This window comes from Capra hircus, chromosome 11 (genome assembly GCF_001704415.2).
Source record: "Capra hircus breed San Clemente chromosome 11, ASM170441v1, whole genome shotgun sequence".
Classification (NCBI taxonomy): domain Eukaryota; kingdom Metazoa; phylum Chordata; class Mammalia; order Artiodactyla; family Bovidae; genus Capra; species Capra hircus.
In genome coordinates, this window is record NC_030818.1 from 26,795,456 (window position 1) to 26,822,500 (window position 27,045).

At 41.4% G+C, this 27,045-nt stretch overlaps 1 protein-coding gene across 1 annotated transcript in view; it reads left to right on the top strand.

Annotated features, from left to right (window-relative positions):
- The window catches only part of CAMKMT (calmodulin-lysine N-methyltransferase), a 417,640-nt gene that overhangs the window by 385,326 nt on the left and 5,269 nt on the right, over positions 1–27,045 (top strand). The window contains exons 8-10 of the mRNA XM_005686557.3: positions 5,427–5,501; positions 12,738–12,801; positions 25,626–25,757. Coding sequence (XP_005686614.1) covers positions 5,427–5,501; positions 12,738–12,801; positions 25,626–25,757 — 271 coding nt within the window. The remainder of the gene's footprint in view (positions 1–5,426; positions 5,502–12,737; positions 12,802–25,625; positions 25,758–27,045) is intronic.

Below are 27,045 nucleotides of genomic sequence, written 5' to 3' on the forward strand. Positions count from 1 at the left end.
GGTAGGTTAAATAAGATGAGTAAAAACTGAGCTGAATTTAACAATGTGGAGATCTTTGGTGAATTTTACAAGAGCATTTTTGGTGAAACAGTGGGGACAAAAGCCTGACTGGGAGGAGAGAAATTGAAAATAGAGTTTAAACAACTTTTTCATGCAGTTTTGCTACAGAGATGTAAGAAGGAATTGGAGCAATAACCAGAAGGGTGGGTAGAGTGAAGAGAGGATATTTTAAGAGGGGGGAAATAGCTGTTTGAATGTTTGAATACTGATGGAAGTAATCCAGTAGAAAGGAAAGAACTCTGATAATATAGGAGAGAGAAGGAAGAATTGTTAGAACTATGCTGTAGGATAAATGAAAGGGGAATGGCCCTCGTCTTTAAGAGGAAGTATTGGCTTTAGATAAGTGTATGGCTAATTCATCCGTGATAATAGATAGGAAACAGAGTATGCACGTGCAGATGCTGCTAGGAATATAAGTGTGATGGTGAGAGTTTGTGGAAGTTCTCATCTGATTGCTGCAATTTTGACAGTAAAGTAAGAAGCAAGGTCATCAGCTGAAAGTAAGGATAAAGAAGGAAGTGTTAGAACTTTGAAAAGAGTGAAGTTGGTGCAAAATAATGAGGTAGGAGACCGGGAGAATAAATGGGGAAGGGAAATGAAGAAACAACTGCCAAACATAAAGAATCCGCTGTGGTTCATGGTCACATTTTTTTTTGATGTGTATCTTTTATGTTTTTTGTTTTTTTGGCCGCAAGGCATGTGGGACCTTAGCTTCCCAACCAGGGATTGAACATGTACACCCTGCATTGGAAGGCAGAGTCTTAACTACTGGACCACCAGGGAAGTCTCCATGGTCATGAATTTAAAGCAAAGCCAGTCAGGATGCCTGTGTGTTTCTCCAACCACATTCAGCTGCACAGATGCAGTCTTGGAGGAGGCGGAGAGCTGGATTTAACAAATATGAAAATGCAAGAGAGGGATGAGATAGCAGAGGGTGTGCACCAGGGAGTAGTTAAGATGGTTAGCTACAGGGCCTGGCTGGGCAAGTAGGGAAGATAAACATGAAGGAGAAGGACCAGCGACAGAGTAAGAAGATCAGCAGATTGTAGACCAGTAAGACTGAAGGCTGTGTGGATCACAAGAAACTGTGGAAAGTTCTGAAAGAGATGGGAATACCAGACCACCTGATCTGCCTCTTGAGAAACCTGTATGCAGGTCAGGAAGCAACAGTTAGAACTGGAATGGAACAGACAGGTTCCAAATAGGAAAAGGAGTACGTCGAGGCTATATATTGTCACCCTTCTTATTTAACTTATATGCAGAGTACATCATGAGAAACGCTGGGCTGGAAGAAGCACAAGCTGGAATCAAGATTGCCGGGAGAAATATCAATAACCTCAGATATGCAGATGACACCACCCTTATGGCAGAAAGTGAAGAAGAACTAAAGAGCCTCTTGATAAAGTGAAAGAGGAGAGTGAAAAAGTTGGCTTAAAGCTCAACATTCAGAAAATGAAGATCATGGCATCCGGTCCCATCACTTCATGGCAAATAGATGGGGAAACAGTGGAAACAGTGGCTAACTATTTTGGGGGGCTCCAAAATCACTGCAGATGGTGACTGCAGCCATAAAATGAAAAGATGCTTACTCCTTGGAAGGAAAGTTACAGCCAACCTAGACAGCATATTAAAAAGCAGAGACATTACTTTGTCAACAAAGGTCTGTCTAGTCAAGGCTATGGTTTTTCCAGTAGTCATGTATGGATGTGAGAGTTGGACTGTGAAGAAAGCTGAGTGCCAAAGAATTGATGCTTTTGAACTGTGGTGTTGGAGAAGACTCTGAGAGTCCCTTGGACTGCAAGGAGATCCAACCAGTCCATTCTAAAGGAGATCAGTCCTGGTTGTTCATTGGAAGGACTGATGTTGAAGCTGAAACTCCAGTACTTTGGCCACCTGATGTGAAGAGCTGACTCATTTGAAAAGACCCTGATGTTGGGAAAGATTGAAGGCAGGAGGAGAAAGGGACGACAGAGGATGAGATGACTGGATGGCATCACTGTCTAAATGGATGTGAGTTTGGGTAAATTCCGGGAGTTGGTGATGGACACAGAGGCCTGTTGTGTTCAGTTCATGGGGTCACAAAGAGTCAGACACGACTGAGCAACTGAACTGAGCTGAAGATTTAAGAATGGTTTGCATCAAAGTCCTTACTAGAAGAGGTGAACTGTGAGAAGTGGGGCTGTTGGAGAGTAGTTCAGTGTTGCAGTTATTGGTAAAGACAAGGACTGAGAGCCGGGCTACTTAATGAGGAGGCCAAAGACTGATATCAGTTTGCAAACTATACATTACTGAGCTGCAAGGAGAAAAGTTCAGAAATGGAAGGAAATGTGTAGAAACACTACTGTGCCATCCAAGCCTATGATCAGTGGACTTGTATTCAGAATGTCTTTGGTTTTTTAACATCTCATTTGTCTATTCATTTGTTATTGTATTTTACAAAAGTAATGATGTCCAACAGATTGGCTATAAACAATAACAAAAAATCTGGTCCTGCCTCACAGCTAAAGCACTGCTCTAGTGTACATGACTGACATCTGAATGTCAGAGGAGAGGGAGGGCAAGACCATCAGAGTTGGAAGGACCAGCTCCTTGAATATTGAAGTCTATCATAGCCTTCCCAGACAGGAGCCACTTGAGTCCGCCACTCCCAGAGGCACCAGTTTCATTGTTTGCTGTGTGACCAGTAGAACTCATAATATAGTGTGAATGGTGCCCTTACATTGCTCAAGAAGGTGGCCATTGTTATCTCCATTTACAGATAAGACAATAAACTCAGGGAAGTGAAATAATTGCCCAAGTCACACAGCTGGTAAAGGAAGGAACCAGTGTTTAAACTCAGGTCTGCCTGTCATGGGCTTCCCTGGTGGCTCAGCTGGTAAAGAATCCACCTGTAATGCAGGGGGCATGGGTTCAATCCCTGGTCAGGAAGATCCCTGGAGAAGGAAATGGCAATCCACTCCAGTATTCTTGCCTGGGAAATCCCATGGACAGAGGAGCCTGGCAGGGTACAGTCCATGGGGTTGTAAGCTCTCCAATAGGCCTGGGCAAGTACAACGATTTAGCGACTAAACCACCAGCACTACCTCCGCCACCACATCTGTCGTGTCAAAACTGGACTCTGTCCATACTCCTCTCCCTCTCTGTTATTTGCTCACAGTTACAGGGACAGCTAGCCATACACTTCATGAAAAGTGGGGGGAAGTGCCTTTAGGGCAATGCCTTTAGGGAATGTGTCGTGGTCCATGTGGCCAAGCTGAGCATTTCCATTTCTTTTAGAATTGCGGCTCGTTATCTCTGCTGTACTAACCCACAACCCATTACTGTTTAGATCCCTGTCTCTCTGGTTGGTCTTTGTCAAACTGAGGGGCTGAAGCACCTCAGGAATCCAATATCCAATCTCACCACAGCATTTCCTGCAGTTTCTGTTCTGGTACGTTAGTCATTACATATATATTAGAAGGATCTTCTAAATGATGGTTCATGAATGGTAAGATGAATAATTTTAATCCTTTTCTTTTTTTCCCCCAAATTTATGTAATGGAGATGTTACTTTTATATTTTAAATTGTCTTGTTCATGTGGAAACTCTCAAAGACGCTCAAGTCTCTGATGAAGGCTCACTCTCCCACTGAGCCTGAGTCCCAGCTGCACATGGAAGCCTCAGTGTTTCTAGAAAAGGTGATATTTGTTGCTTCCCATTCTCCCCAGGTGTGTGGGGTCTTTGAGGAATCAATCTAGAAATGAAACAGCATTAATATCTTAAGGGTTTCCTGGTTTCCTCCATTTCTCAGCTCTCCAATAGGCCTGGGCAAGTACAACACTACAGAGAATTTATAAAGCTCATCCGTATGTCACAGGACCTGTGAACAAAGAGGTTATCTGCTTCTTCTGGAAAACCCTCCGTGGCGCTCTGAGTCTGTATGCTGACATAACTCACAGGGCGCAGCATCTGACATACAGGTTTATGTAGCCAACGCTGCCTCTGTGAAGCATGGCTTGTGGCACACAGCAGGGCCTGCCACATAGTAGGTACTCACTAAGGATGAGCCAAATGAGTGAATGAATAACTGATGTTCAGTCTGTACAGGTATTTTCATGATGATGTGGTTAATCTTTCTACCTTAAAAAAGTTACCAGCATAGATGTATATTAATGTATTAATATTTGAAAAGAATGTTAGGACTTACTAAAATAAGATTTATTTCTATATCCAAACAAGGAAAGATCTAGAAGAAATAAAGAACCCACTAAGATAAGCAAATATAACTTGGCAGAGTAGGCTATGCTCACGCAGTTTAGTTTTAAATAATAATCAAAATAGATAATAGGAGCAGAATTTCTCTTTGAAAAGTAATACTGCAAATCACAGTTGATGAGGTGGGAAGAGGAGTCATTAAATACTTTAATACGATAAAATGCTAATCATCACAGTTATTAATTGAGAGTAACAACATCTCTGGTTGGCATCATAAGAATAACTAGAATTTTCAAATACATGTTATTAATTATTGTTATTACGTGAGGTTTAAAACCTCTTCTTCTTTTAGAGACTAAATGTCCTAAAAGGTGAATTTTAAAATATGCCTGAAAACTGAGAACTCCCAAAGGAAACTTGGTATTCTTTTCTTCCATCTTGCCAAAGTATTCATCAATAAGAAATGCAGTTGATATGCCAAGCACCAAGTTTCACATCATTTATTTTATATTTTAGATTTACTTACTTATTTTGGCTGTGCAGGGTCTTCGTTTTTGTGTGGGCTTCCTCTGGTTGCAGCAAGCAAGGCTACCTTAGTTGCAGTTCCCAGGCTTCTCATTTCAGTGGCTTTTCTTGATGCAAACCATGGGCTCTAGGCTTGCGAGCTTCAGTAGTTGTGGTACATGGGCTTAGTTGCCCCACAGCTTGTGGGATCTTCCTGGACCAGGGATCGAATCTGTGTCCTATGCCTTGCAAGGAGGATGTTTAACCATGTAAATCATTTATTTTGTATAAGTTTGTATTCCAGTAGATGGGGAGCACTTTGATTTCATTATGTACTTTCATTGATGTTAAGAGTCTGGACTCATTCTAATGATGCCGGTCAAGATATGATATTTTTCCCTAGTATGTCTACACAAGCCTATAAGAACTGGCAAAAACCTAACTATTATATTTGAATAGAGAATTCTTCCTCTCCTAGATTTGGAGACTAAATAAAATATGGAACAGACAGTTACATCCCTAGTTTTGTTTTTTATTATGCCTTTTGAAATAATTTGTATATACTTTTTAAGTAATTTCAAGTGCCACAAAAATAATGTTAATAGCTCAAAATCAAAAGTTTAAAAAAAAACGCTAAGTATAATTTTTAAAATCTTTTTCTTCTCAAGCGTTTTACGATGGGATAATGAGACAGATGTCTCTCAACTGGAAGGACATTTTGACATTGTTATGTGTGCTGACTGGTAAGTACATAAAAATCATAAAACTCCTGTTAGAATAAAAAATAGCTTTGCTGGAGTAATTGGGCTGTGCTGCTCTGCTGACGGTGAAGCAGAGTCAACAAATGAGGCACAAAGCCGCCTTAACCTCCACAAATTAATATTCATCTCCATGTGACAGTTATAAGGTAGTCTTCTATCACACAGTAACTTCTACCACATTATTTCCCAAAGATTGATTTTGAGAAGCATTTCCATTTTCTGGAATTGCCTCTGTTTCATGCTTGACGTATCAGTAAATGGACGACTTAGGCAAATTGCAAATAATTATGGCTCAGGGAGGAATAGTCTGGAGAAAAAGGAGTTTATCAACACAAACAGCTCAATTAGCTTACTTCTTAGGAGAGATCTGACTATTGATATAAGGGAATATATAGATGTGTTTGTGTGTGCACACATACACACTTCAGCATATAAACATATCTGTAGAATATCTTTAGGGAAATAGCTTTTCTTAAAATGTATATTTGCTATCTAGTATTTCCAGTGTCTTCAATTATGATATTTAATTATACTTAAAACAAGAATTATAAAATTCCATTTTATTGTTATGCAAATAATAATAGTAAAATCTCTGTCAGATGCTTGCCTTTTAAAAATAATTTACATGAGATATTTTGTCTTCCCTTTTAGCCCAATCTACTTATTGTTAATGAAAGTCTCATCCCTAAGTTACAGGATAAATATGTATCAAACCTTAATAATGATTTCAACTAATCTTATGTATTTTCTGCCTGTGTTGAATAATTATTTCAGCATATGAGAAACATGACAATTCACAATATTTCCTGTTAAGAGTAAGATCTTATTTGTAGTTTTCTAAAGATTTTTAAAATGACACTATGAATTTGAAAATACAAGTTCTGATTCTAAAGGGGTTCTCTTCTATTGATAAACCCAAACACAAGATCCATAACCTAGAGAAGATTTTCCTTATGTGAGAGTTGAATGAATGGAATGTAATCTCCAGGATGTTTTTATTTAAAATTATTATTATTTAATAAGATTTTTAATGGGTAAACTTTCTGCCTAAGTCCCTGAAATTAGATTTGTTTTCTGTTTTCTCCAGAAAAACACTTTTCAGTGAAAATTAAATATTTTCTTCCATTCTTAGTTGAGTTTTTCATGGCCATTTTAGTCTCTCTGCACCCAATTTCAGAAAGCCTTTTTCCAGAAAAAGGGAGAGCCAGATTTCTGACTAATCATTGATATTGTGTCTCAATACTACAGCCCTCATCTAATCAAAAATAAGGAGCTAAAACCTCACCATATGATTTGAGCAAGTAATTTAGTAAATGCCTTTCCTCACCAAATATGAGAAAGGATCCTCCAGGTTTCATTGCACAGATGAAGATAATGCTGGCAGGATTAGATCAGATTAAGTATGAAAGTCAGATCAGAGAGCAGCGGAGAGAGGGAAGGAGGGCAGGATCTTCTTGGAGATTTAGACGAGGGTCGCCCACTGATGGGCTCTGATTATGTGGGGAAAGTCAGGTCTAGCCAAGAGATTTCAAGTTAAATGTGTCCTTTGCACAAATATCAAAACAGCCTGGCTTTGTCATACCTTGTGTTATGACACTCACACCATGTCATCCCATTTGTACCAGAGAGACAAGCAGAGGAAGTAAGATTCAAGCTCTTTTCTGATTAATGTTCTCAGGTTAAAAATAGCCACACAACATGTTTGAAAAATAGTCTTTTTTCTCCTAGCCAACAACAGGATCCTGTATAACCAACATACATAATGCATATTCAGTTAAGGCTTTCATTCCAAATACATAACATAATATATGATGTAATACATACATACATACACACACATACCATATACATATACACACAGCTAGTAACTATTGAGAATTTATGTATTCAGATGAACCAAATACACCAAGTTTCATTTTATAAATGGTTTTTTTCCTATGCATGAATTTTTTTTTTCCCTCCTGGTGTCGTCAGTGCTGGAATGTCAGGCTGTTTATAATTTCCCATTTGTAAATGTGAGACATTAAGCTGCTCTCACTGCAATGCTGATATTATTTCCAAGAGAAATGCTTTGGAAGTGGTCTGTCTTCATACTCACAGAGATGGATACGCTGTTTAGAAACTTAAAAAGTACAGTGATGCCCATAATATACATGTTGTGCCTATAGCAGGGAAGCCCAGGACTCCAGGAGTTCTTTATGTCTTGTAGGGTTGATGTTTCTCTGTCAGAGTTATTACACAGATGCTGCTTCTAGGGACAGGCAGGCAGGCAGACCAGGCTGCTTTTTTTTTTTTTTGAAGAATGTCACAGGAGGAAAAGAAAGCTCTCTTTAGTCACTACCTCTAAGATGAAACCTGAAATAGTCGGTGCCAGAAATAGGTGCCACACATAAATAGATGACGTTAAGTCTCACACCATCCTCGAGTCATTGTCAGTCAATGAGATCTGGATTAGGCCACAGGAATATGAAGCAAGAGTTGGAGTTCAAATATTAGGTACATGGATTAAATTCTTACTGAAGCACTTTCAGCAAGGGTGGCATTGTCTGATTCCCTGAATAGCTAACCAGTGGTACCGCTTGATCCCATTTACATGAAAACAAGCTCTATTCACAAACCTATTCCAAACCCACATTGTGGTTCAAGTAAAATGCACATGATTACAAGTGGTGATATGTTTATGTTCTTAAATCATTCATATATTCATATATTTACATTCAAACATTCATAAACCTATAGGCAATGGGGGGAATAACTTATTTCCCAGAAGAGACAGTCTCTTAGTTCACATCTAAATTTAGTAGCTCAACTAGATTATAAAATAAAGAGGCACACTGAACGCTAGTCATTATTTCACCATTCAGCATTTTTGACAATGAAATATAGTTTCATGGTTCAACAGTTCCTAAGTAACTTGTAAAATGTCAACTTTGAAATAAACAGAAAGAAAAAAAATCAAGGTAACGGCCATACCCACAAAAGGATGCTGTTGACAAACATCAAAATATTAGAATATTTAACCGCAGGTGTAGAAAAAAAAAAAACCCTCCTATTAAGTTCCTTGGTTGACTTGTTTAATGTTGAATTTAATATAAGTTCCTTTCTGCTGGAATGCAGTCCTCCCCTGTCCTTGCTGAGTTTAGAATAGCAAGTGATTGTTAATTGTAAACCTGCCTTTCCAGACTTCTGTTAAATCACAATGATCTGAGAGTCTGGTAGCAAGATGTTTTTTTTATCCAATGAACAATTTCACTCAGTGTTTGATGGCTTTCCAGTTTATTGTAGCTCTGCAAAAATAAAAATGATTCTGTAAATTTGAAGAAAAAAAAAAGGTCCATACATGTGGATTCTCTAAAGGCTTGCAGAGCAAGTCTAAAATGCCACCCTTAGCTGGACGCATGGAGCTCGGTCTGTAGGATGGTGAACCACATCTGCCTGCCTGCAGCCTGAGACTTTGGGAAGAAATGCCAGAAGGTTCATCACCTCACTTGCTCTCTCAGCATTTTCACACCACCTGTATACAGTGGATTGTTTCTATGTTCTATCCTTTTTACTTTAAATGATGACAAGTTTGGGTTTTGTGAAGAAAAATTGTTTTTCTCAAAATAGCCTCTAGGATTTCTTTGTTTTCTTCCAGATGCTCTGATCATAGATAGTTCTAAATCATGACTCATAGACCCTTCCACCTGAAGAGATCTTTAGCCCTCTCACCTCACACCTGAGGAAACTCAGTCCTGGAGAAGATGGACAGATTGTCGGAGATCTGGCACCTAAGGGATGGCGCCACACGAGATTAGAATATGGCTGCCCCAGCGGTCAGTTGCTAAAGACTGAGAGAGGCTATTCGGTCTGCTGAAAGTTAAATCGAAAACAGTGAATTGGAGCACATTTCACCTTGAAAATTACACAGAGGTCTTCTTCTCTGAGAATGCTGACAGAAATGTCTCCTTGTTCTCTGTACTAATTAATTTCCCTATGCCAGGAGATGAAGCTGCTCTGTGCTGTGTAGAAAACCCTGACTGATTCTAAGGGAGGCAATGAAAATGGCCTGGTACCTTTCCTTTGTCGCATAATCTATGATTCAGATCAATGGAACAAAGCAAGCGTTGATTCCACAAGTGAATTATATAGAGGGGTCTGTGTGTGTGTGTGTGTGTGTGTGTGTGTGTGTTTAATGGCCAAACTAGACTGATTGTCAATGTATTTTGATCAGTAACTGAAGGGAGAGTATCTCCATCCCAATCACTGACCCACTCAACCTTTTTTTAATAGATCCACTTAAGCTACTACTGTTCTCTGAGCCCATTAGGACTTATTTAAGGGGTGAATTTTCAGGAGATTATATATCACTCCCACTAAAGCACATTGAAATTGCTCATAGGATGTATCCTACAAAGTGTTATAAATTCTGCACCAGAGCTAACTAGAAAGGTGAGCTTGCTTAGAATAAAGACCTATTAGAGAACGATAAGAATTACTTTTGGGAAATTTGACTTGGAGTGATGGAGTAGACAGAATCAGCTTTCAAATAACTGTGTTTTGAATGTGTGCTGTGTGTTAAGCTGCGTTTTCTAGTGAGCTGTGATGTTAATATCTTTTTCACCATTGCCAATAGTAAATAGAAATAGTATTTTATAAGACTATGTTTTTTTATTGAAGTATAGTTAATTTACAATGTTTTCTTAGTTTCAAGTACACAGCAAAGTGATTCAGATATCTGGCAGGCTACAGTCCATAGGGGCGCACAGAGTCCAACATGACTGAAGCAGCGAAGCAGCATGTGTATATATATGCATTCTTTTTTCAGATTCTTTTCCATTATAGTTTATTACAGCCCTCTCTGGTGACTAAGATGGTAAAGAATCTGCCTGCAATGCAGGAGACCTGTGTTCAATCCCTGAGTCAGGAAGATCCCCTGGAGAAGGGAATGACTACCCACTCCAGTATTCTTGCCTGGAGAATTCTGTGGACAGAGGAGCCTGGCAGGCTGTCTTCATGGGGCTCGCAAAGAGTCAGACACTACTGAGCAGCTAACACTTTCCCTCTTTCATAGGTTATCACAAGATATAGAGTATAATTCGCTGTGCGACACATTAAGTCCTTGTTGTTCACCTACGTTATATATAGTAATATGCATATATTAATCCCAAACTCCTAATTTATCTCCCCTTCCCCGTATAAGGTTATGTTTTCAGCTCAGCTTTTAAGTTGTTAATTATTTATCTCTAACAGTCTTACCAACTCTTAGGATGCACATGTATAAACTGGGAATGGTCTTGCTTAGTGCTATGTATCCCAACTAGCCAGGCCTCCTGTGGACTCAAGTAACTGATAGAGGTATTTAAATAGAATGCTTAATTATTCACATTTAAGGTAGTATTGTTGTTGCTTCCCTGGGCTCAGTGGTAAAGAATATACCTGCCAAGCAGGAGACACGGGTTCAATCCCTGGGTCAGGAAAATCCCCTGGAGAAGGAAATGGCAACCCACTCCAGTATTCTTAACTAGGAAATCTCATGGACAGTGGAGCCTGGTGGGCTACAGTCCATGGGGTTGCAAAAGAGTTGGACACAGCTTAGTGACTAAACAACAACAACAGCAAGACAGTATTACCTCACTAAAGAATAAGGTATAAAGTCCTGAAGAGAACATTTCAAAACACTTAAATACAATTCGATTCCTTTCTTTCTGGTCCTTACTGGTTATAAACCACTAATTAATATGACTAAAAGACAAACTTCTGTAGCATTCAAATTAGACGCATTTTGTGCTCTAAGATTTAAATGCATAGTTTTCTGGAACAGTAAGAAATTTTCCCATATAATAATCAAGTTATCCTGACTGATACATAGGTTTGCATTCTAGAGATGATTTCTAGTTTACCTTAAGAGGATTCTTTTTCCATTGCTCAAAGCAGCATTTTATAGAAGCAACTTCCACTAAGCATGTCATGGTGAATCCCAAGTTCTGTCTTCTTGGAAATATTTCATAAGCCGCTCTCCCCACTCATCTTAAGTGAGAGAATTAGGAGTGAACCTGGTCTGGTGAAACATCCTGCCTAAATGCTGATTCCTCTGCAGCAAGACCAGTGAAGGAGTATGTATACCCAGTTTTAGAGGCATTAAAACTCACCCTACGTAAGCCCCTCCATTTCAAAGACTGTGTTGATCTGCTAGTAAAGTGAAAAGTGAAAGTGATAGTCTCTCAGTCATGTCTGACTCTTTGCAACCCCATGGACTGTAGCCTGCCAGGCTCCTCTGTCCACGGAATTCTCCAGGCAAAGATACTGGAGTGGCTTGCCATTCCCTTCTCCAGGGGATCTTCCCAAACCAGGGATTGAACCCAGGTCTCCCACATTGCAGGCGGATTCTATACTGTCTGAGCCACCACAGAAAACCAAAATATGAAGATGGAGGTACTGGGGATTGAACCCAGGATCTCATGCATGCTAAGCCTGTTCTCAGCCACTGAGCCATACCCCCAGGCCTGCCAGTAAGGGAGTAAGTGAACTATTCACTGAGCACCTTCTCTGTGTTAAGCTGGGCCAGAGATAGTGATACAGAAATGAATACAGACTGGAAGCTCCTTGAGGATGGGAATTTTGTCTTATTCACAGCTTATCTCCATGGCCTGAAGCAGCTCCTAGTATATAGCAAGTTATCAACAAATATTGAATCCAGAGTTGCCGTGGTCTTTGGGACACATTGCCTAACCCTGGTCTTTGTTTATTCCTAACTCACTGGTTGGAACTAACCTTTAGGGACTGGTGCTGTTGCTAGTCACTAAAAACCATCGCTACCTGCGGTCTTTTCTGTGGTCAGTGTGTAATAGGGCCAGTGGTTTGATTTTGAAGGATGGCCTCGCAGCACCTCCGATGGGCAGAGGACCCGTGTTTGCAGAGACAAGTGTTGGGAGAGCTTCATCTCCACCAGATGACTCCCTCAAACAGCAGCTTAGAAAACTACCCATTGCACACTAGCACATGGTCCAGTCATGTGTGAGTTGTGGCCCATCACGTGTTGATGGCTTGGCTTTGATTGGATAACCCTGCCACAGTATCTTTTGTATTATTTGTATTCTAGTGAGATACTTGAATGGAAGGAAACAATTTCTGTCTTTTAGTGTTGAGTAAACATATGTAATTAGCCTTGATCTCCACTAATATCATTAGACTTGAAAACCCAGTTTAATCTGGATTCTGCTCTCTTCTCAATGTCAGCCTGTTTCTGGACCAGTACAGAGCCAGCCTTGTTGATGCAATAAAGAGATTACTCCAGCCCAGGGTAAGTATGTTTCTATTTTCTCCTGAACACTGGCTTCAGAATAATTAGTCTGTGCACAAAGATGGAAAGAGTAATGGAATGGCAGGATTAATGTCATGTAATACTTTAATACTTATTATGTCCAACTTCAATTGAGTCTTCTGATCTATCAGATTCTTTCCTAATCATAACTAGGGAACTTCTTACCCTTGGCCTTCTGATAAGGAACACAGTGGGTAGTAAAATAAATGAAACCGCTTCAAAGATAGTGTGAGATTATTTTTATCAAAGAATTTCTTGAGTCTTTTCCTTTGATAACAATATCTTCATATTAAAGTAGAGTATGATATTGAAAGTTTTCTGTTGACTTCTGTCATTTTAAATCCCTTCAATGGTAACCTTTGTCATTGGGTATTTATTTATTGCAAAAGAATATTTTTTTCTTTTTATTTCTGTTTCTATTAAAGAAAGGGACTTCAGATGAATCTATCTATTAAAAGTTCTTTGCTTTAAAAGGAAACCATTATTTACATATTATAAACATTAGGTCACAATGAAGCCAAGCATGGCATAAAATATTGTGCACATTTTTACATTTATATATCCATTTATGCCTGTGAGTAAATTACAGAGTTTGTATCCACTCTTATTTTGCTGGGCTGTTATACTAAGCTAGGAGGTCCTGCAGCCTAAACGGAGAGTTAATATACATCCATTTAAAGAAAGAAAACAAGTTTAAAGCTCATACATTAAAAAAAAAATCTTATAAGTATGTAAGACTCTTGCTGTGCCATAGGAATTTAGAATAGGTTAACAGTGTTAATGTAGCCTAAGACAGAAACTCAACATTTATCTGAGAAAAGACTATAGTGTGTGTGTGTGTGTGTATGTGTGAAGTATTTTCTAAAGTTTTGTCTTTTCTTTTAAAAAAGAAGGTTTGCTCCAGTCTTCTGACCTCAGTGAGACTTATCGGCTAATACCTTTCAATCTTTCTCTTATATCTTTTCTACATTGAAGATTCCCAGAGCAATTTGATAATCACCCTTTGCCCCACACTGTGCTTTTTATTTTGTTATCTCTATATAGCTCAGAAACTTTAACTAGGCCTCTCAGAGGAGTAACCACAGCTTTGTAAGTGGTAATCAATTAAATTAAATTGGCTTCTCAATTCCCCCTGTGAGGTGGGGAGCAGCTCTAGAGGCAAGGAAGGGGCACACTCCAAGCCGTTGATGACAGCTGTTGTGGTTGAGTGAGCAGCCCAAGTTGAGGGCAGAAGAAGGAATTGGGGGCCTCTTCATCTCCCTGTTAGCCTTGGTTGATTCTCATGAGCATTTGCAAGATCAGGATTTTCAGAAAGGACCCCAAGATTCTTGGATATAAGGCTTCTGGGAACATCTATCATGCAAAAACACAATGCTTTCAAAGACTCCTGGATCTCACAATGCACAGTACTTCACTCATCACCAACACCTCCTTCAAAGCCTATTTGTGACAAATAATCCATTTTGCTGGTTCCAAATGGGAAAAGGAGTACGTCAAGGCTGTATATTGTCACCCTGCTTATTTAACTTCTATGCAGAGTACATCATGGGAAACGCTGGGCTGGAAGAAGCACAAGCTGGAATCAAGATTGCCAGGAGAAATATCAATAACCTCAGATATGCAGATGATACCACCCTTATGGCAGAAAGTGAAGAGGAACTAAAGAACCTCTTGATGAAAGTGAAAGAGGAGAGTGAAAAAGTTGGCTTAAAGCTCAACATTCAGAAAACGAAGATCATGGCATCTGGTCCCATCACTTCATGACAAATAAATGGGGAAACAGTGGCTGACTTTATTTTTCTGGGCTCCAAAATCACTGCAGATGGTGATTGCAGCCATGAAAGTAAAAGACGCTTACTCCTTGGAAGGAAAGTTATGACCAACGTAGACAGCATTTTAAAAAGCAGAGACATTACTTTGTCAACAAAGGTCTGTCTAGTCAAGGCTATGTTTTTTCAAGTGGTCATGTATGGATGTGAGAGTTGGACTATAAAGAAAGCTAAAAGTGAAAGTGAGGTTGCTCAGTCATGTTCGACTCTTTGTGACCCCGTGGACTGTAGCCCATTAGGCTCCTCCATCCATGGTATTCTCCAGGCAAGAGTACTGGAGTGGGTTGCCATTTCCTTCTGACCCAAGGATCGAACCCAGGTCTCCCATATTCCAGGAAGATGCTTTAACCTCTGAGCCACCAGGGAATTGATGCTTTTGAACTGTGGTTTTTGAGAAGACTCTTGAGAGTCCCTTGGACTACAGGGAGATTCAACCAGTCCATCCTAAAGGAAATCAGTCCTGGGTGTTCATTGGAAGGACTGATGTTGAAGCTGAAACACAAATATTTTGGCCACCTGATGTGAAGAGCTGATTCATTTGAAAAGATCCTGATGTTGGGAAAGATTGAGGGCAGGAGGAGAAGGAGAGGACAGAGGATGAGATGGTTAGATGGCATCACCAACTCAATGGACATGAGTTTGGGTGGACGCCGGAAGTTGGTGATGGACAGGGAGGCCTGGTGTGCTGCAGTTCATGGGGTCACAAAGAGTCGGACACGACTGAGCGACTGAACTGAACTGAACTGAACTGAACTCCATTTTGTAGCACATTTGCCTGGTTTACGTAGAAAGTGAAAGTGAAGTCTCTCAGTCGTGTCCAGTTGTTTGCAACCCCATGGACTGTAGCCTACCAGGCTTCTCCATCCATGGAATTTTCCAAGCAAGAGTACTGGAGTGGGTTGCCATTTCCTTTTCCAGAGAATCTTCCTGACCCAGGGATTGAACCCAGGTCTCCCGCATTCCAGGCAGACGCTTTCCCATCTGAGCCACCAGGGAAGCTCTGCAGAAGAAGGAATTACATAGTTTACATAGGAGTCATACGTTTACATAGGATCTATTATAAATCATCCACGTGATTTATTGTAAATCATTCACATGATTAACAATAGAAAACTGCCCAAGCTATGAATAGACCTAAATGGAGGTTGAACTGGAGCATCTAGTAGCTCTCCTGTACCCTCTATTAAACTCTGAATGATGCTCCTCCTTGTCTGAAGTATGGCTCCACGCAGCAGCCTCCTCAGAGGACAGCAGCACTCCTGCTGAAGCAGATGCTCACCCTTAACTGGGAGGATAAGACCCAGCCCTAGAGTGGATGGTGCTTACTTATGCTCTGTGTAGAGCTGGGGAAGCCGAATCAAAGGGGCCTGCATCATGGGCTTCCCGAGTGGCTCAGTGGTAAAGAATCTGCTTGCCAGTGCAGGAGACATGGGTTTGATCCCTGGCCCATGAAGATCCTACGTGCCGCAGAGAAACTAAGTCCACATGCCACAACTATTGAGCCTGTGCTCTAGAGCCCGGGAGCTGCAGGTACTGAAGCCTGGGCATGCTAGAACCCATGCTCCGCAACAGGAGAAGCCGCCACAGTGAGAAACCAGTGCATTGCAACTGGAGAGCAGCCCCCAATCTCTGCAACTAGAGAAAAACCCACGCAGCAACAAAGACCCAGCACAGCCCAAAACATAAATAAGTAAACAAATAAATATTCTTAAACATCTAAATTAAAACAAAAACAAAGGGGCCCACATCAAAATGCAGCATAAGAAATGAGAGGAGGGGCCCTCACTTAGGCCCCTCCTGTCCTGCAACACTGCTTGGACTGACAAGTTTCCAGCCTAAGAGGTCAGGAGTCCACCATAAGGAGTCCACTAGTCATGGATGGTACATGGACGTACTGAAGTTCCCACCCAGGAATCTCACTCCACTGAGAGATCTGGGGCGGCAGGCCCTTTGCACTCCTGGGAACCTTACCCAGATGGACCCAGAAAGGGCTACAAGGACTCAGCAGGGAACCGCAGCAGCTCTGTCTCCCGTGCCAGGGGGCTGGAAGGGTGCCGAGAACATGGGGGCACCTGGAGAAAAACTGTTCTTCTCCTTACCTCTCAGGGCTGCTGTCCTACTTCAAAGGACATTCCCCCGCCCCCCTTCTGAGTGTGTGTGTCGTGGACATCACAGTCCAAGACCAAGATAACATTAAAGGCTTTATCCCATGACAATTAGAGCTGCTTTTAATGGCTTCTTGAGCCTAGTCCACTCCTCCATGGTTTTGTGGCCCAGAGGCTGAAGGTTCTGTAAGAGGCCCACAGAGAAACAAATTGGGCAGCTGTACTGGTGGGTCCTGAGCTCTTAGTAATTCAAGGGCTCAGCAGACTCAGTGGAGATGAAACAAGTCCTCAGGGTGCTCAGCCAAAGCTGCACTTTGGCCAAACACTTTGAATTCATAGGTGGGCCCCAGTTTCCAAGGGTAAAGTATCAATAGATAGACCCAGAAATGTCTGTGTACAAAACCCAAGTTGTTCTTACTATTGAGCCACTTACTAGATTCATCTCTCAGAGCCTCAGTTTCTCATCTGTAAAATGAGGAGGAAACAAGTCAATGCATTGGAAGCTTTAGCACATAACTGACTCTGAATGAGTATGTGTTCAGTCTTGTTGCCTTGAAGAACTAGAGGGACTTCCCAGCCATGATGGGTATAGAATACACAGGGCTGTTTTCAAAAACTGTCCTCAGAGAAATGCTTGACAGAACAGGAAAATTTTTTTTTTCTTGAACTTGGACTTGGATGATGTCTACACATAACTAGGCCTGCTGCATCTCCCTGCACCCATGTCCTACTTGCCTGCTGCAGGCTCTGCAGAAGGTCCGGAGGATTGTCTACCTGGATGAAGATGACACTTTTTACTACAGGCACCCCCATCAAGTGAGGGGAGAGAAATTCCTACTAGACAGCCAGGATGAAACCATTGTAACATGGAGATTCAAGTGTCAACCTGTGTGAAGAAATGGATTCTCCCATTATTGGGGAGTGTGATTCCTTGAGTTCTAGCTAAGGCAAATCTGCTGTCTGGAGTCAAAGGATCAGAAGCAAAGAAAGTAGGCAGAGGGGAGGAGTTTCCCTGCTTTTCAGTTTTTATAATGGGGGTCATAAATGAGGGGGTACAGGCCCCCAGAGAGAGCTTAGCCACCAGAATGGGTTCCTGGCTTGACCCAGGAGCAATATCAAATCACAGAGCTAAGCCTGGATCCTTGGGCAGACAGGCACCTATGCCTGGAAAGTCATTACAGGAAGCCCCAAATATCAGCAAGAAATGATCATTGCTTGCTCCGGATGGAAACTTTCTTCTGTTTACTGGTTGAGAGAACCTGTAAAAACATCTGACCCCTGCCAGAATGTTACAGGAACTCTCTAGCAGACTTAAAAGATGACAAGAAAAGATTTTAAAAAGAAATGACAGTGTTAGACGATCAGTCATGTCCGATTCTTTGCAACTCCATGGACTCCTCTGTCCATGGAATTCTCCAGGCAAGAATACTGGAGTGACCTGCCATTCCCTTCTCCAGGGGATCTCCTCAACCCAGGGATCAAACCCAGGTCTCCTGCACAATAGGTGGATTCTTTAGTATCTCAGCCACCAGGGAATCAGCAAATGTTACTCATTCCAAGAAGCAACAAGTATCTTTCCTCCCCTACCTCTTTCCCTCTGGTGAGAGGCTTCTTGTCGCTGATGAGTCATAGCTGAGCCCCTATTACTGTGTTCCTTAAAGACCATCAGCCATGTCTGATATCACAGGACCCAGATGTAATTTAAAATACAGCCGCAGCAGCCTACAAGTTGAACTTTGGTCCAGAAGTGACAACAAACAAGTGACACCTACTGATATTCCTGTGAAATGGCTTTGAGGGCAGGGAGGGAAGCCAAGCCAACTGGACAGTGTGAATTTACTCAGGACCATGAGGAGATGGATGGGGATGCAGTATGGACAGGTCTCCAGCTTATCGTCACTGCTCGCCATTGTCAAGAATTCAAAACTATCCTCTGAAACTCATTTAACCTTCTTTAGAAGCTGGCCCTAAGTAACTGCCAAATTCCTAGAGTCCCGACTACACGACTGACTTCATTTACATGAAGTAAATCATGAACTCTCATTTTAGAAAAGCAGTTTCTTTTTTTTGTTTGTTTCCTGTTCTGGGTCTTAGTTACGACATGTGGGATCTTTTAGCTGGGGCCTACGGGATCTAGTTCCCTGACCACGGACTGAACCTGGGCCCTCTACATTGGGAACACAGAGCCCACTGGACCACCAGGGAAGTCCTAAGCAGTTTCTTTTTACTGACATATTTTACCATCTTTTTTTTTTTTTTTTTTTTTTTATCTAGCATCTCTGCAACCATCTGTATAAACCTCTGTTTTTGCTTATCTCAGGGAAATGCCTTGTGAGTGTGGGTTCAATGGCATGAACTGAGATGGTGCTGTAAGACCTTTGGGTTCCTGTCTGTTTGCTGGGTCAGAGGCCCAACAAAGCTTCCCCTGTCTTTGATGAGAAGCTGTGTTCAGCCAAACCTGGCTCTTCCAGTTGTAGGAGTAAAGAATCCCCAGACGATTTTTAAGACCCTGAATTCAGGGGCCTATCCCTTAGTTCTTTTTGGAAGCCCACCCAGGGGTTTATCGAGCATGTCCAGTGCTGAGTCTCTGCCCCTGAGGAATTTAGAATGTGGTCATGGAGACCTCACGCACATAGCTGGAACTACGGTGGACAGTGCAAAATGGCTTCTAACAGCCCAGCACTCGATCATGTAGAGCCTGGTGCTGTTTTTTGTTTGTTGTGTGAATCTTTCTAATTGACACCTTCCATAGAATGTGAGCTCCTTAAAGAACTGAACTCTGTCTTGAGTCAACAAACCTTTGTTGAGCAACTGCTCTCTGCCTAGCACTGTACTGGGACTGTGGGGTATGAATAAGAATAACCAGCACTATAAAGAATCTCACTGTATAGCAGGGAAGATTAATGCACAACTCCTAGGAATTGCAGTGCAGCAGTCTAGGTACTGGAATGCAGCGCAAAGAATAACTAACTGCCTGAGGAAGAGCTCCTTAGAGGCAGGAATATTGACTTCGGTTGAACAGGAAGAAGGCCATTCTGAGCCTCAGTAGAAGGGGACTGGAAAGTAGCAGCCCTGGTGGAAAGAACAGAACTCACAGGTGGGGAGAACGAAAGAGCATGTTGAGTTTGCAGGAGTTTGCTCTGGTTGGAGTTTAGGAGTGTCTGTTATACTAGGGGAGGAGCAGGAGATGAGTTAGTCTGGGTACCACTTTAAGAAAAGCTGAGAACATCATGTTGGAGAGACTAGACTTTATGGGTAATAGCCATCCAAAGTTTTTGAGCAGTGATATAGTTGGATGTGGGTCCAAGAAAGATCACTCTGGCCAGCATAAAAGCTGGTTTCGAAATAAGAAAGAGCTTGAAGCAGCAAGGCTCTTCATGGGTCCACTGTGAACCAAGTTCTACCTAAAACTGTACAGTTAGGAGCCAGTGAAGACCTAAAGGTGGAGAAGAGGGAACTGGATGGGTGTTCATTGAGAGGTTCATTCAGCAAACATTTCTGGAGTGCTCCTTGGGGATAAAATAAGATACAACAGTTTTAAAAGGCAACATCACGATTTCCTGATTTCCAATTTCATTTTGAAGGTGAAGGATATGGAAGTATTTGGTACTTAATATGTACTCAGCTGTGTTTGTGAGAGAGAGAAAGAAAGAGAGAGATGGATGAATAGCGCCCTGGGAAGGGTAGAGGTTTAGGCCAACATCTATTGAATTCCATTTTAGACAGAATGGGTTAAAGATACTTTCAGAACATCCCCAAGGAGGGCTCTAGTAGGCACCTGAAAATCCAGGTATGTGAACTGGACAGTGATGAATGCTGCAGTTATGTACTCGGGAGTTTTTAATGCGTAAGTGATAGTTGAAGTTGTGGACTTCAGGACAATTGCCTGGAGCTGTATAAAACATAAAGAAACAGTAGACAGAGTCCTGGGGACCACTGACAATGAAAGGGCAGGTGATAAAAAGAAGCCAGGATCGGGGACTGACTGACTGAGAGAAATGTAGGGGAGGAAGCAGGCGAAGGCAGCATCTCAGAAACCAGATGAAGACATGGCTAGAAAATAAACATAAGCCTACACATGCAATCGATAGTTAATAGTGGATCGCCTGGAAATGGAAAAGCATAGCCTGTTCCTTGCAAAATAAGTCTGAAGAAGACATGTTTTCCAGAAGTGCACATCCTTTACTCTATGAATATAGATTGGTCTCGCAGAATAACAACAACTGAGCTTACAGTGTATTGTCACCCTGCTTATTTAACTTCTATGCAGAGTACATCATGAGAAACGCTGGGCTGGAAGAAGCACAATCTGGAATCAAGACTGCCGGGAGAAATATCAGTCACCTCAGATATACAGATGACACCACCCGTATGGCAGAAAGTGAAGAGGAACTAAAAAGCCTGTTGTTGAAAGTGAAAGAGGAGAGTGAAAAAGTTGGCTTAAAGCTCAACATTCAGAAAACGAAGATCATGGCATCTGGTCCCATCACTTCATGGGAAATAGATGGGGAAACAGTGGAAACAGTGTCAGACTTTATTTTGGGGGGCTCCACAATCACTGCAGATGGTGACTGCAGCCATGAAATTAAAAGACGCTTACTCCTTGGAAGGAAAGTTATGACCAACCTAGACAGCATATTCAAAAGCAGAGACATTACTTTGCCAACTAAGGTCCATCTGGTCAAGGCTGTGGTTTTTCCTGTGGTCATGTGTGGATGTGAGAGTTGGACTGTGAAGAAAGCTGAGCGCTGAAGAATTGATGCTTTTGAACTGTGGTGTTGGAGAAGACTCTTGAGAGTCTCTTGGATTGCAAGGAGATCCAACCAGTCCATTCTGAAAGAGATCAGCCCTGGGATTTCTTGGAAGGAATGATGCTAAAGCTGAAACTCCAGTACTTTGGCCACCTCATGCGAAGAGTTGACTCATTGGAAAAGACTCTGATGCTGGGAGGGATTGGGGGCAGGAGGAGAAGGGGATGACAGAGGATGAGATGGCTGGATGGCATCACGGACTCGATGGCCGTGAGTCTGAGTGAACTCCGGGAGTTGGTGATAGACAGGGAGGCCTGGCGTGATGTGATTCATGGGGTCGCAAAGAGTCGGACACGACTGAGCGACTGAACTGAGCTTACAGTGTAAACAAGATCTTTGTTGTTTTGTGGAACTCCTCTCCAGGGATAAATGAATTCTCTCAAATTTCTGTTCATCAGTCTGAATTTTACATTCAATTGAGTGTTCAATCAGAGTTTAAAATGATTCTGTGACTGTGAATGCTTAGAAAGTTGTGCTTTGGTAAATTGAAAATAATTTTTCTAAAGTAATGGGCTAATTTGAAATCTATGTTCTTTTTCTTGGTTTGATTTTTGGAGCCTAAATTGTGAGGCATATTCCACTGACTGTAACAAAGTGTCCTGCTGCACTGGGGATATGGTAGGGGGCGGGCTTCTGAAACCATTCATTATTGGGGAGAGGCTGGCACTCAGTAGGGCAAACAGTGGATGCTATTGAATGAATGGATGATGTCCTATTGTCCCTCCTAAATATTAATCCACATCTCAAAGGTGTCTGCATTCAATGAAATGAAAAAGAAAACATTTTGAAACTCAGAACTGAGTAATTAGAGATTAAAACTACTGCTTGCTCTTTCTCTTTCTTGTGCGGACAGTATTGTGCACAGAAAGCTGCCCTCTGAAATCCCATTAGAGCCACTGACTCTGTAAAAGCTTCTTGGAGAAAATCTTTTCTACAGAATGAACGTTAGAATGTGGCCTTCGAATTCCCAGAGACTTGTATTTTTCAGATTATTCAACGTCTGGATTTAGTTTATTCTTTCAACAAATATTGACCGTCTCTTCTGTGCTAGGCACTGAGAAAATGTAGTGAATAAAACATTAGAAGATCCCATTTTCCTGGAGTATACATTCTAGCCAGAGGAGAAAGGCAATAACAAATAAGGATGTGATGTGTGTCAGTAGTGATGAGGGCTAAGGATACAACTAGAGCAGTGAGAGAGGGTGGGGAGGGTGGCTGTTTTAGATGCAGTGGGTATGGAAGGACAGGTAGGCTGAGACACAAGCTCAGTTGCAATCCCCTTACAGCTCACCCCAACCAGCAGAGGGCTGGGGTGAGGGCAGAGGTGTGTTTTGTGAATGCAAACATCAACCCAACCACAACCCCTTAGTCTTAAACATTATGATATATAATTTAGATAACAGCTGTCAAAAACCAACTCTTTGATTATAATGGTAAGACAATTTTTGCAGGTGACTTTAAAATAAAACCACTTCCATTATTCAAAAATCCAGAATGACAATCAGCTCTTAGAAAGGACTAAAATGACCTACTAGTGCTCCTTCTTTTTTTTTTTTTCCCCACCATGGAGACTTTTGCTCCCCTGCTGAGACCATGTATTATATCTAGTTTCACATCAAAATGAATTTTTGCTGCTAAGTTTGAAAACCGCCTGAAAATAGCAATTAATATTGGAAAAGCTGACAGAACCTTAAGTGTAGTGGCATGATTGGTACTGCTATAATTATGTGACTGAGTGTATACATGTCTATGTAAACACAGTATGAAAACACACTTGATGTCCAGGACAGTGGATCAGTGCATTTTCTTGAAGCTAAATGAGGGGAAAAGAGAAGGAGAGGAAGTTGGTAGAATCTTTATAGATCTATATATGTAGATGCTCCTAGTCTTTCTTACATCTATATATGTGGGGCCCTAAATGGGAAACCTTAAAAAGAAGGGCTAGCTTTGCGGTTTAGAGCTAAGATGGCGCCTGGCGGAAGAGATGAGGGCGCAGCTTAAGTTGTTTGTCAAAATTTTTGATTGGCTCTCTTGATTTCCGTGCACGTGGACAATGCGTGATCACCATAGACCCCTGTCATGATGTAAGCACGTGGTAATCTGACCTTTAACTTGATTGGTAGAACTATGGAAAGTCCCTCGCAAAACCCCCCTGCTTGCCTATATAAACCAGGAGCTTACGACAATAAAGCGGAACTGCTTAGACAGAATCCCTTTCGCGTCTGATTGCCTCTCGCTTGCCAGAGGGGCTGGGTTGGCGGACAGCAGGCTCACTTTTTCTCGGGACCCCTCAGCTCTGCTGAGGGAACTTCCACTGCCTCTCTCTTTCTGCAGAGCGCCCCCCGCATATATAAACTTGTTTCTGAAATTATTTTCACACTCATTGCCTCATTTGATCCTCACAACTTGCTGGGGGTGGGAGGAGGCAAGGGAGGTTTTATTCTTCCCATTTAATAGATGTGAAAACTCAGTGAGTCAGCTAGGATAACGGGTTTCTTATCTGAAAAATGAGGAGACTGGACTCATGCCATCTCCAAGGTGTCTCCTAGTTTAATAGTTCTATGACTGTTTTTCCTGATTTTCCTGAGGTGACACTGCTGTCTAATGGTAGAGATCCCCTTTTAAGTCCAAACCCCTTTCTGCCACACATTTCATCCTTATATTCTTCAAAGCCTTTACAGCATGTTTAATCATCTGTAAAATGTAATGTCTGCTGCACAAGGTTGTTGAGAAAATTGTTGAGGGGATTAGAGGGAAGGCTTGTGAAGCACCTAGCAAAGTGGCCGCTTGTATTATTATTGCCATCACTGTGACTAATAAGAAGGGAGTGTTGTATCATGGAAAGAGCGTTGGCATTGGGAGTTAGGTCAGTTCCTAGTCACTTTCTGATGTGTCGTCTTGGACAATGAGCTAACCTTTCTGAGCATCCTATAGAGGGGAGCTGAAAATCCCTATCTTGATGGGTCATTTGAAGACTAAAGGAGAGGATGTATGTAGAGCACCAGTCCCAGTGTCTGCCATGTCCCTGATGCTCAATAGACAGTTGGCAGGTATGAATGATAAACCAACTTTCAAAAGAAACTGGGATATATTTTCATAATTCTCTCAAAACCCAAAGTGGTATTTCATAGAGGTAACGTATAATCTTGAAATTAACAGAGGCATACAGTCATCTTTTAAACAAATAAAAGGAAAAAGAAGATTCTGAAGTTTAGTCATTCTATGCACATCTCAAAGGGAGAAGAAAAATTCACGTGCAGCCAGTAGTTAGTAAATGTTCATTGTGGAGTTTCAGGTCTTCTGAAATCTGGTATATATTTTTATCAAGTCTTCCCAGGCTCCCCACTACAACAATCAGATAGGGTTATGCAGTTTACTTAGAAAAGCTTGCTTGCCCTCATTGTACCACTTTCTTTGAAAAGTAACCACTTGAAAAGCAGTGAGGAACTCCTTTGCCGTAATGATGACCCTTAGGGATCCAGGAGAGCTGGAAATCAAGATCCTATAGTTCTGTCTCTGGCAGTATGGTCACGGAAAAGGCTGGTGGCAGAACTGAAGTGGATTGTGGTAACTCGTCTCTGTGGAGGATTTCTCGGTACTAAATTTCCAGGGCACAATAAACTAACATTTACAGGCATCTGTGGCCACATGCTCTGGAGCTGAGTTGTGGATGTGTTGGCAGCTGCTAAGGGGTTGCAAGGTGGGTAGCACTGCCCTGGACCTGTTATTCTAAAATCTAGTTGATGATTTAAACCACTGGACCCAAGAGAGGTATGTATTGTACAAAAAACCAATGTTGAGTCCCATATTATTTATTACATGCATTGTTTGAAGGTGATAAAACATAGCACTGGACATTTAAATATGACATTTTTCTCTTATTTGATGTATATCTATCCTGGAAATTAGTCTCACTGTGTCTGCCCATCCTTTGTGGATATCTCAAGACAACTGAGTTTTCTACCTGAGAGCTGTACACTAAATGCTTTGACCAATGTCTGTTATGTTTGGTTGCCTTCCAGTTTTAAAATGTGTGAATTTCCTTTTTAATGTTCTAGGGGAAAGCAATGGTATTCGCCCCACGCCGAGGGAATACTTTAAACCAGTTTTGCAATCTAGCTGAAAAAGCTGGTTTCTCTGTCCAAAGACATGAAAATTATGATGAACACATTTCAAACTTCCACTCCAAGGTTAGTTTTCTGCTTGTGTTAGATAACACTTTAATCCGCATTGCATTTTGAAGAGATCATGGTCTTTTTGGCAGGTAACCTAAATATTTGATTAAAGGACTCCTTAGGTGTGCTGCTTCTGAACAGCTATTTGTATCTGGTTATTTTGTGTGGCAAAGCCATCTTTTATCTTTGCATGTCTAGAAGGATTTTACAGAAACCATTCCTGTTTACTCCTTTCTCTGAAACTAACTAATCTCTTCATTCATAATAGACTGATTTGTAGGATGCAGGGGAGGTGGCATAGAATGAATGATAAACAAGCATTTATATTTTAATGAAAAACCTTCAGCTTTTAAGTAGGTTAAATGCTTAGCTGCAACTGAAATAAATGGAAGGTGAATGTCTAATTGTATCATGTTAGACTGTAAATCTTTATCTCTACTTGCTTTATGGCTGGGTCAGTTGGCAGTTTGAGACTGTTAAATCTCACAGAATTTCACAGTTGTGGGGTTATATGTCAGATCGAGGCGCTACAAGATTTAGGTCAAAAGCACTTATCTGAGAGTGATTTCTAAGCTTGCTTACATAAAGCAATGTTATCAGCCTTTTTTATTATTTATAGGTATAGAGCAATATAGGACACTGAGAGGCCAGCGTTCCACTGAAAACTTTTCAGGAATCTCACATTTGCTAATACATATCACAGTTACTCGTAAAACATGGATTTCTTCTGTAATTTTGTACCTTACAGAAATCTCCCTTCTCTGAGCTAGTCTGACCTTCACAACAGACTTTGACTTGTCAATTTTGCAAGTCATGACCGCAGAAAAGTAAAGGCCTGACCTTATTTTTCTCCCTGGAAAATGTGTATAGCATTCTTTATTACCCAGGACTATGATATAATGTAGAAGTGTGCTGACTTTTGAAAAATTATATGCAAAGTGAATCTGATCTTCTAAGCAATAGAAAGGAAATCTTCTCTTTCTGGAAATGGGTTCATTTCTTTGGGTCTCCAGGGCTCCATTTAAGCTCCTGGGCGGTGGGGGAGTGGGGGGAAATGTTGGTTTGTGAACTGAAAGGGTTAAATCACTTCCTGTCACTGGTGGAATCAGGCCCTCTGCTTACAATCAGAAAATAAAAACTAAGTGGCATGTTATGCAAATCTTACCTACCTCTAGAATGATGTTCTCCTTTTTTCAACTCCTCTCCAGAACAAAAGGAATGGCTTTGAAGGCTTTTACCTGGTCCAGAAAGTGTCTCTTCTGGCCCCCTGGGCTCTTCTACCCAAAGGGATAAAAATGGCCTT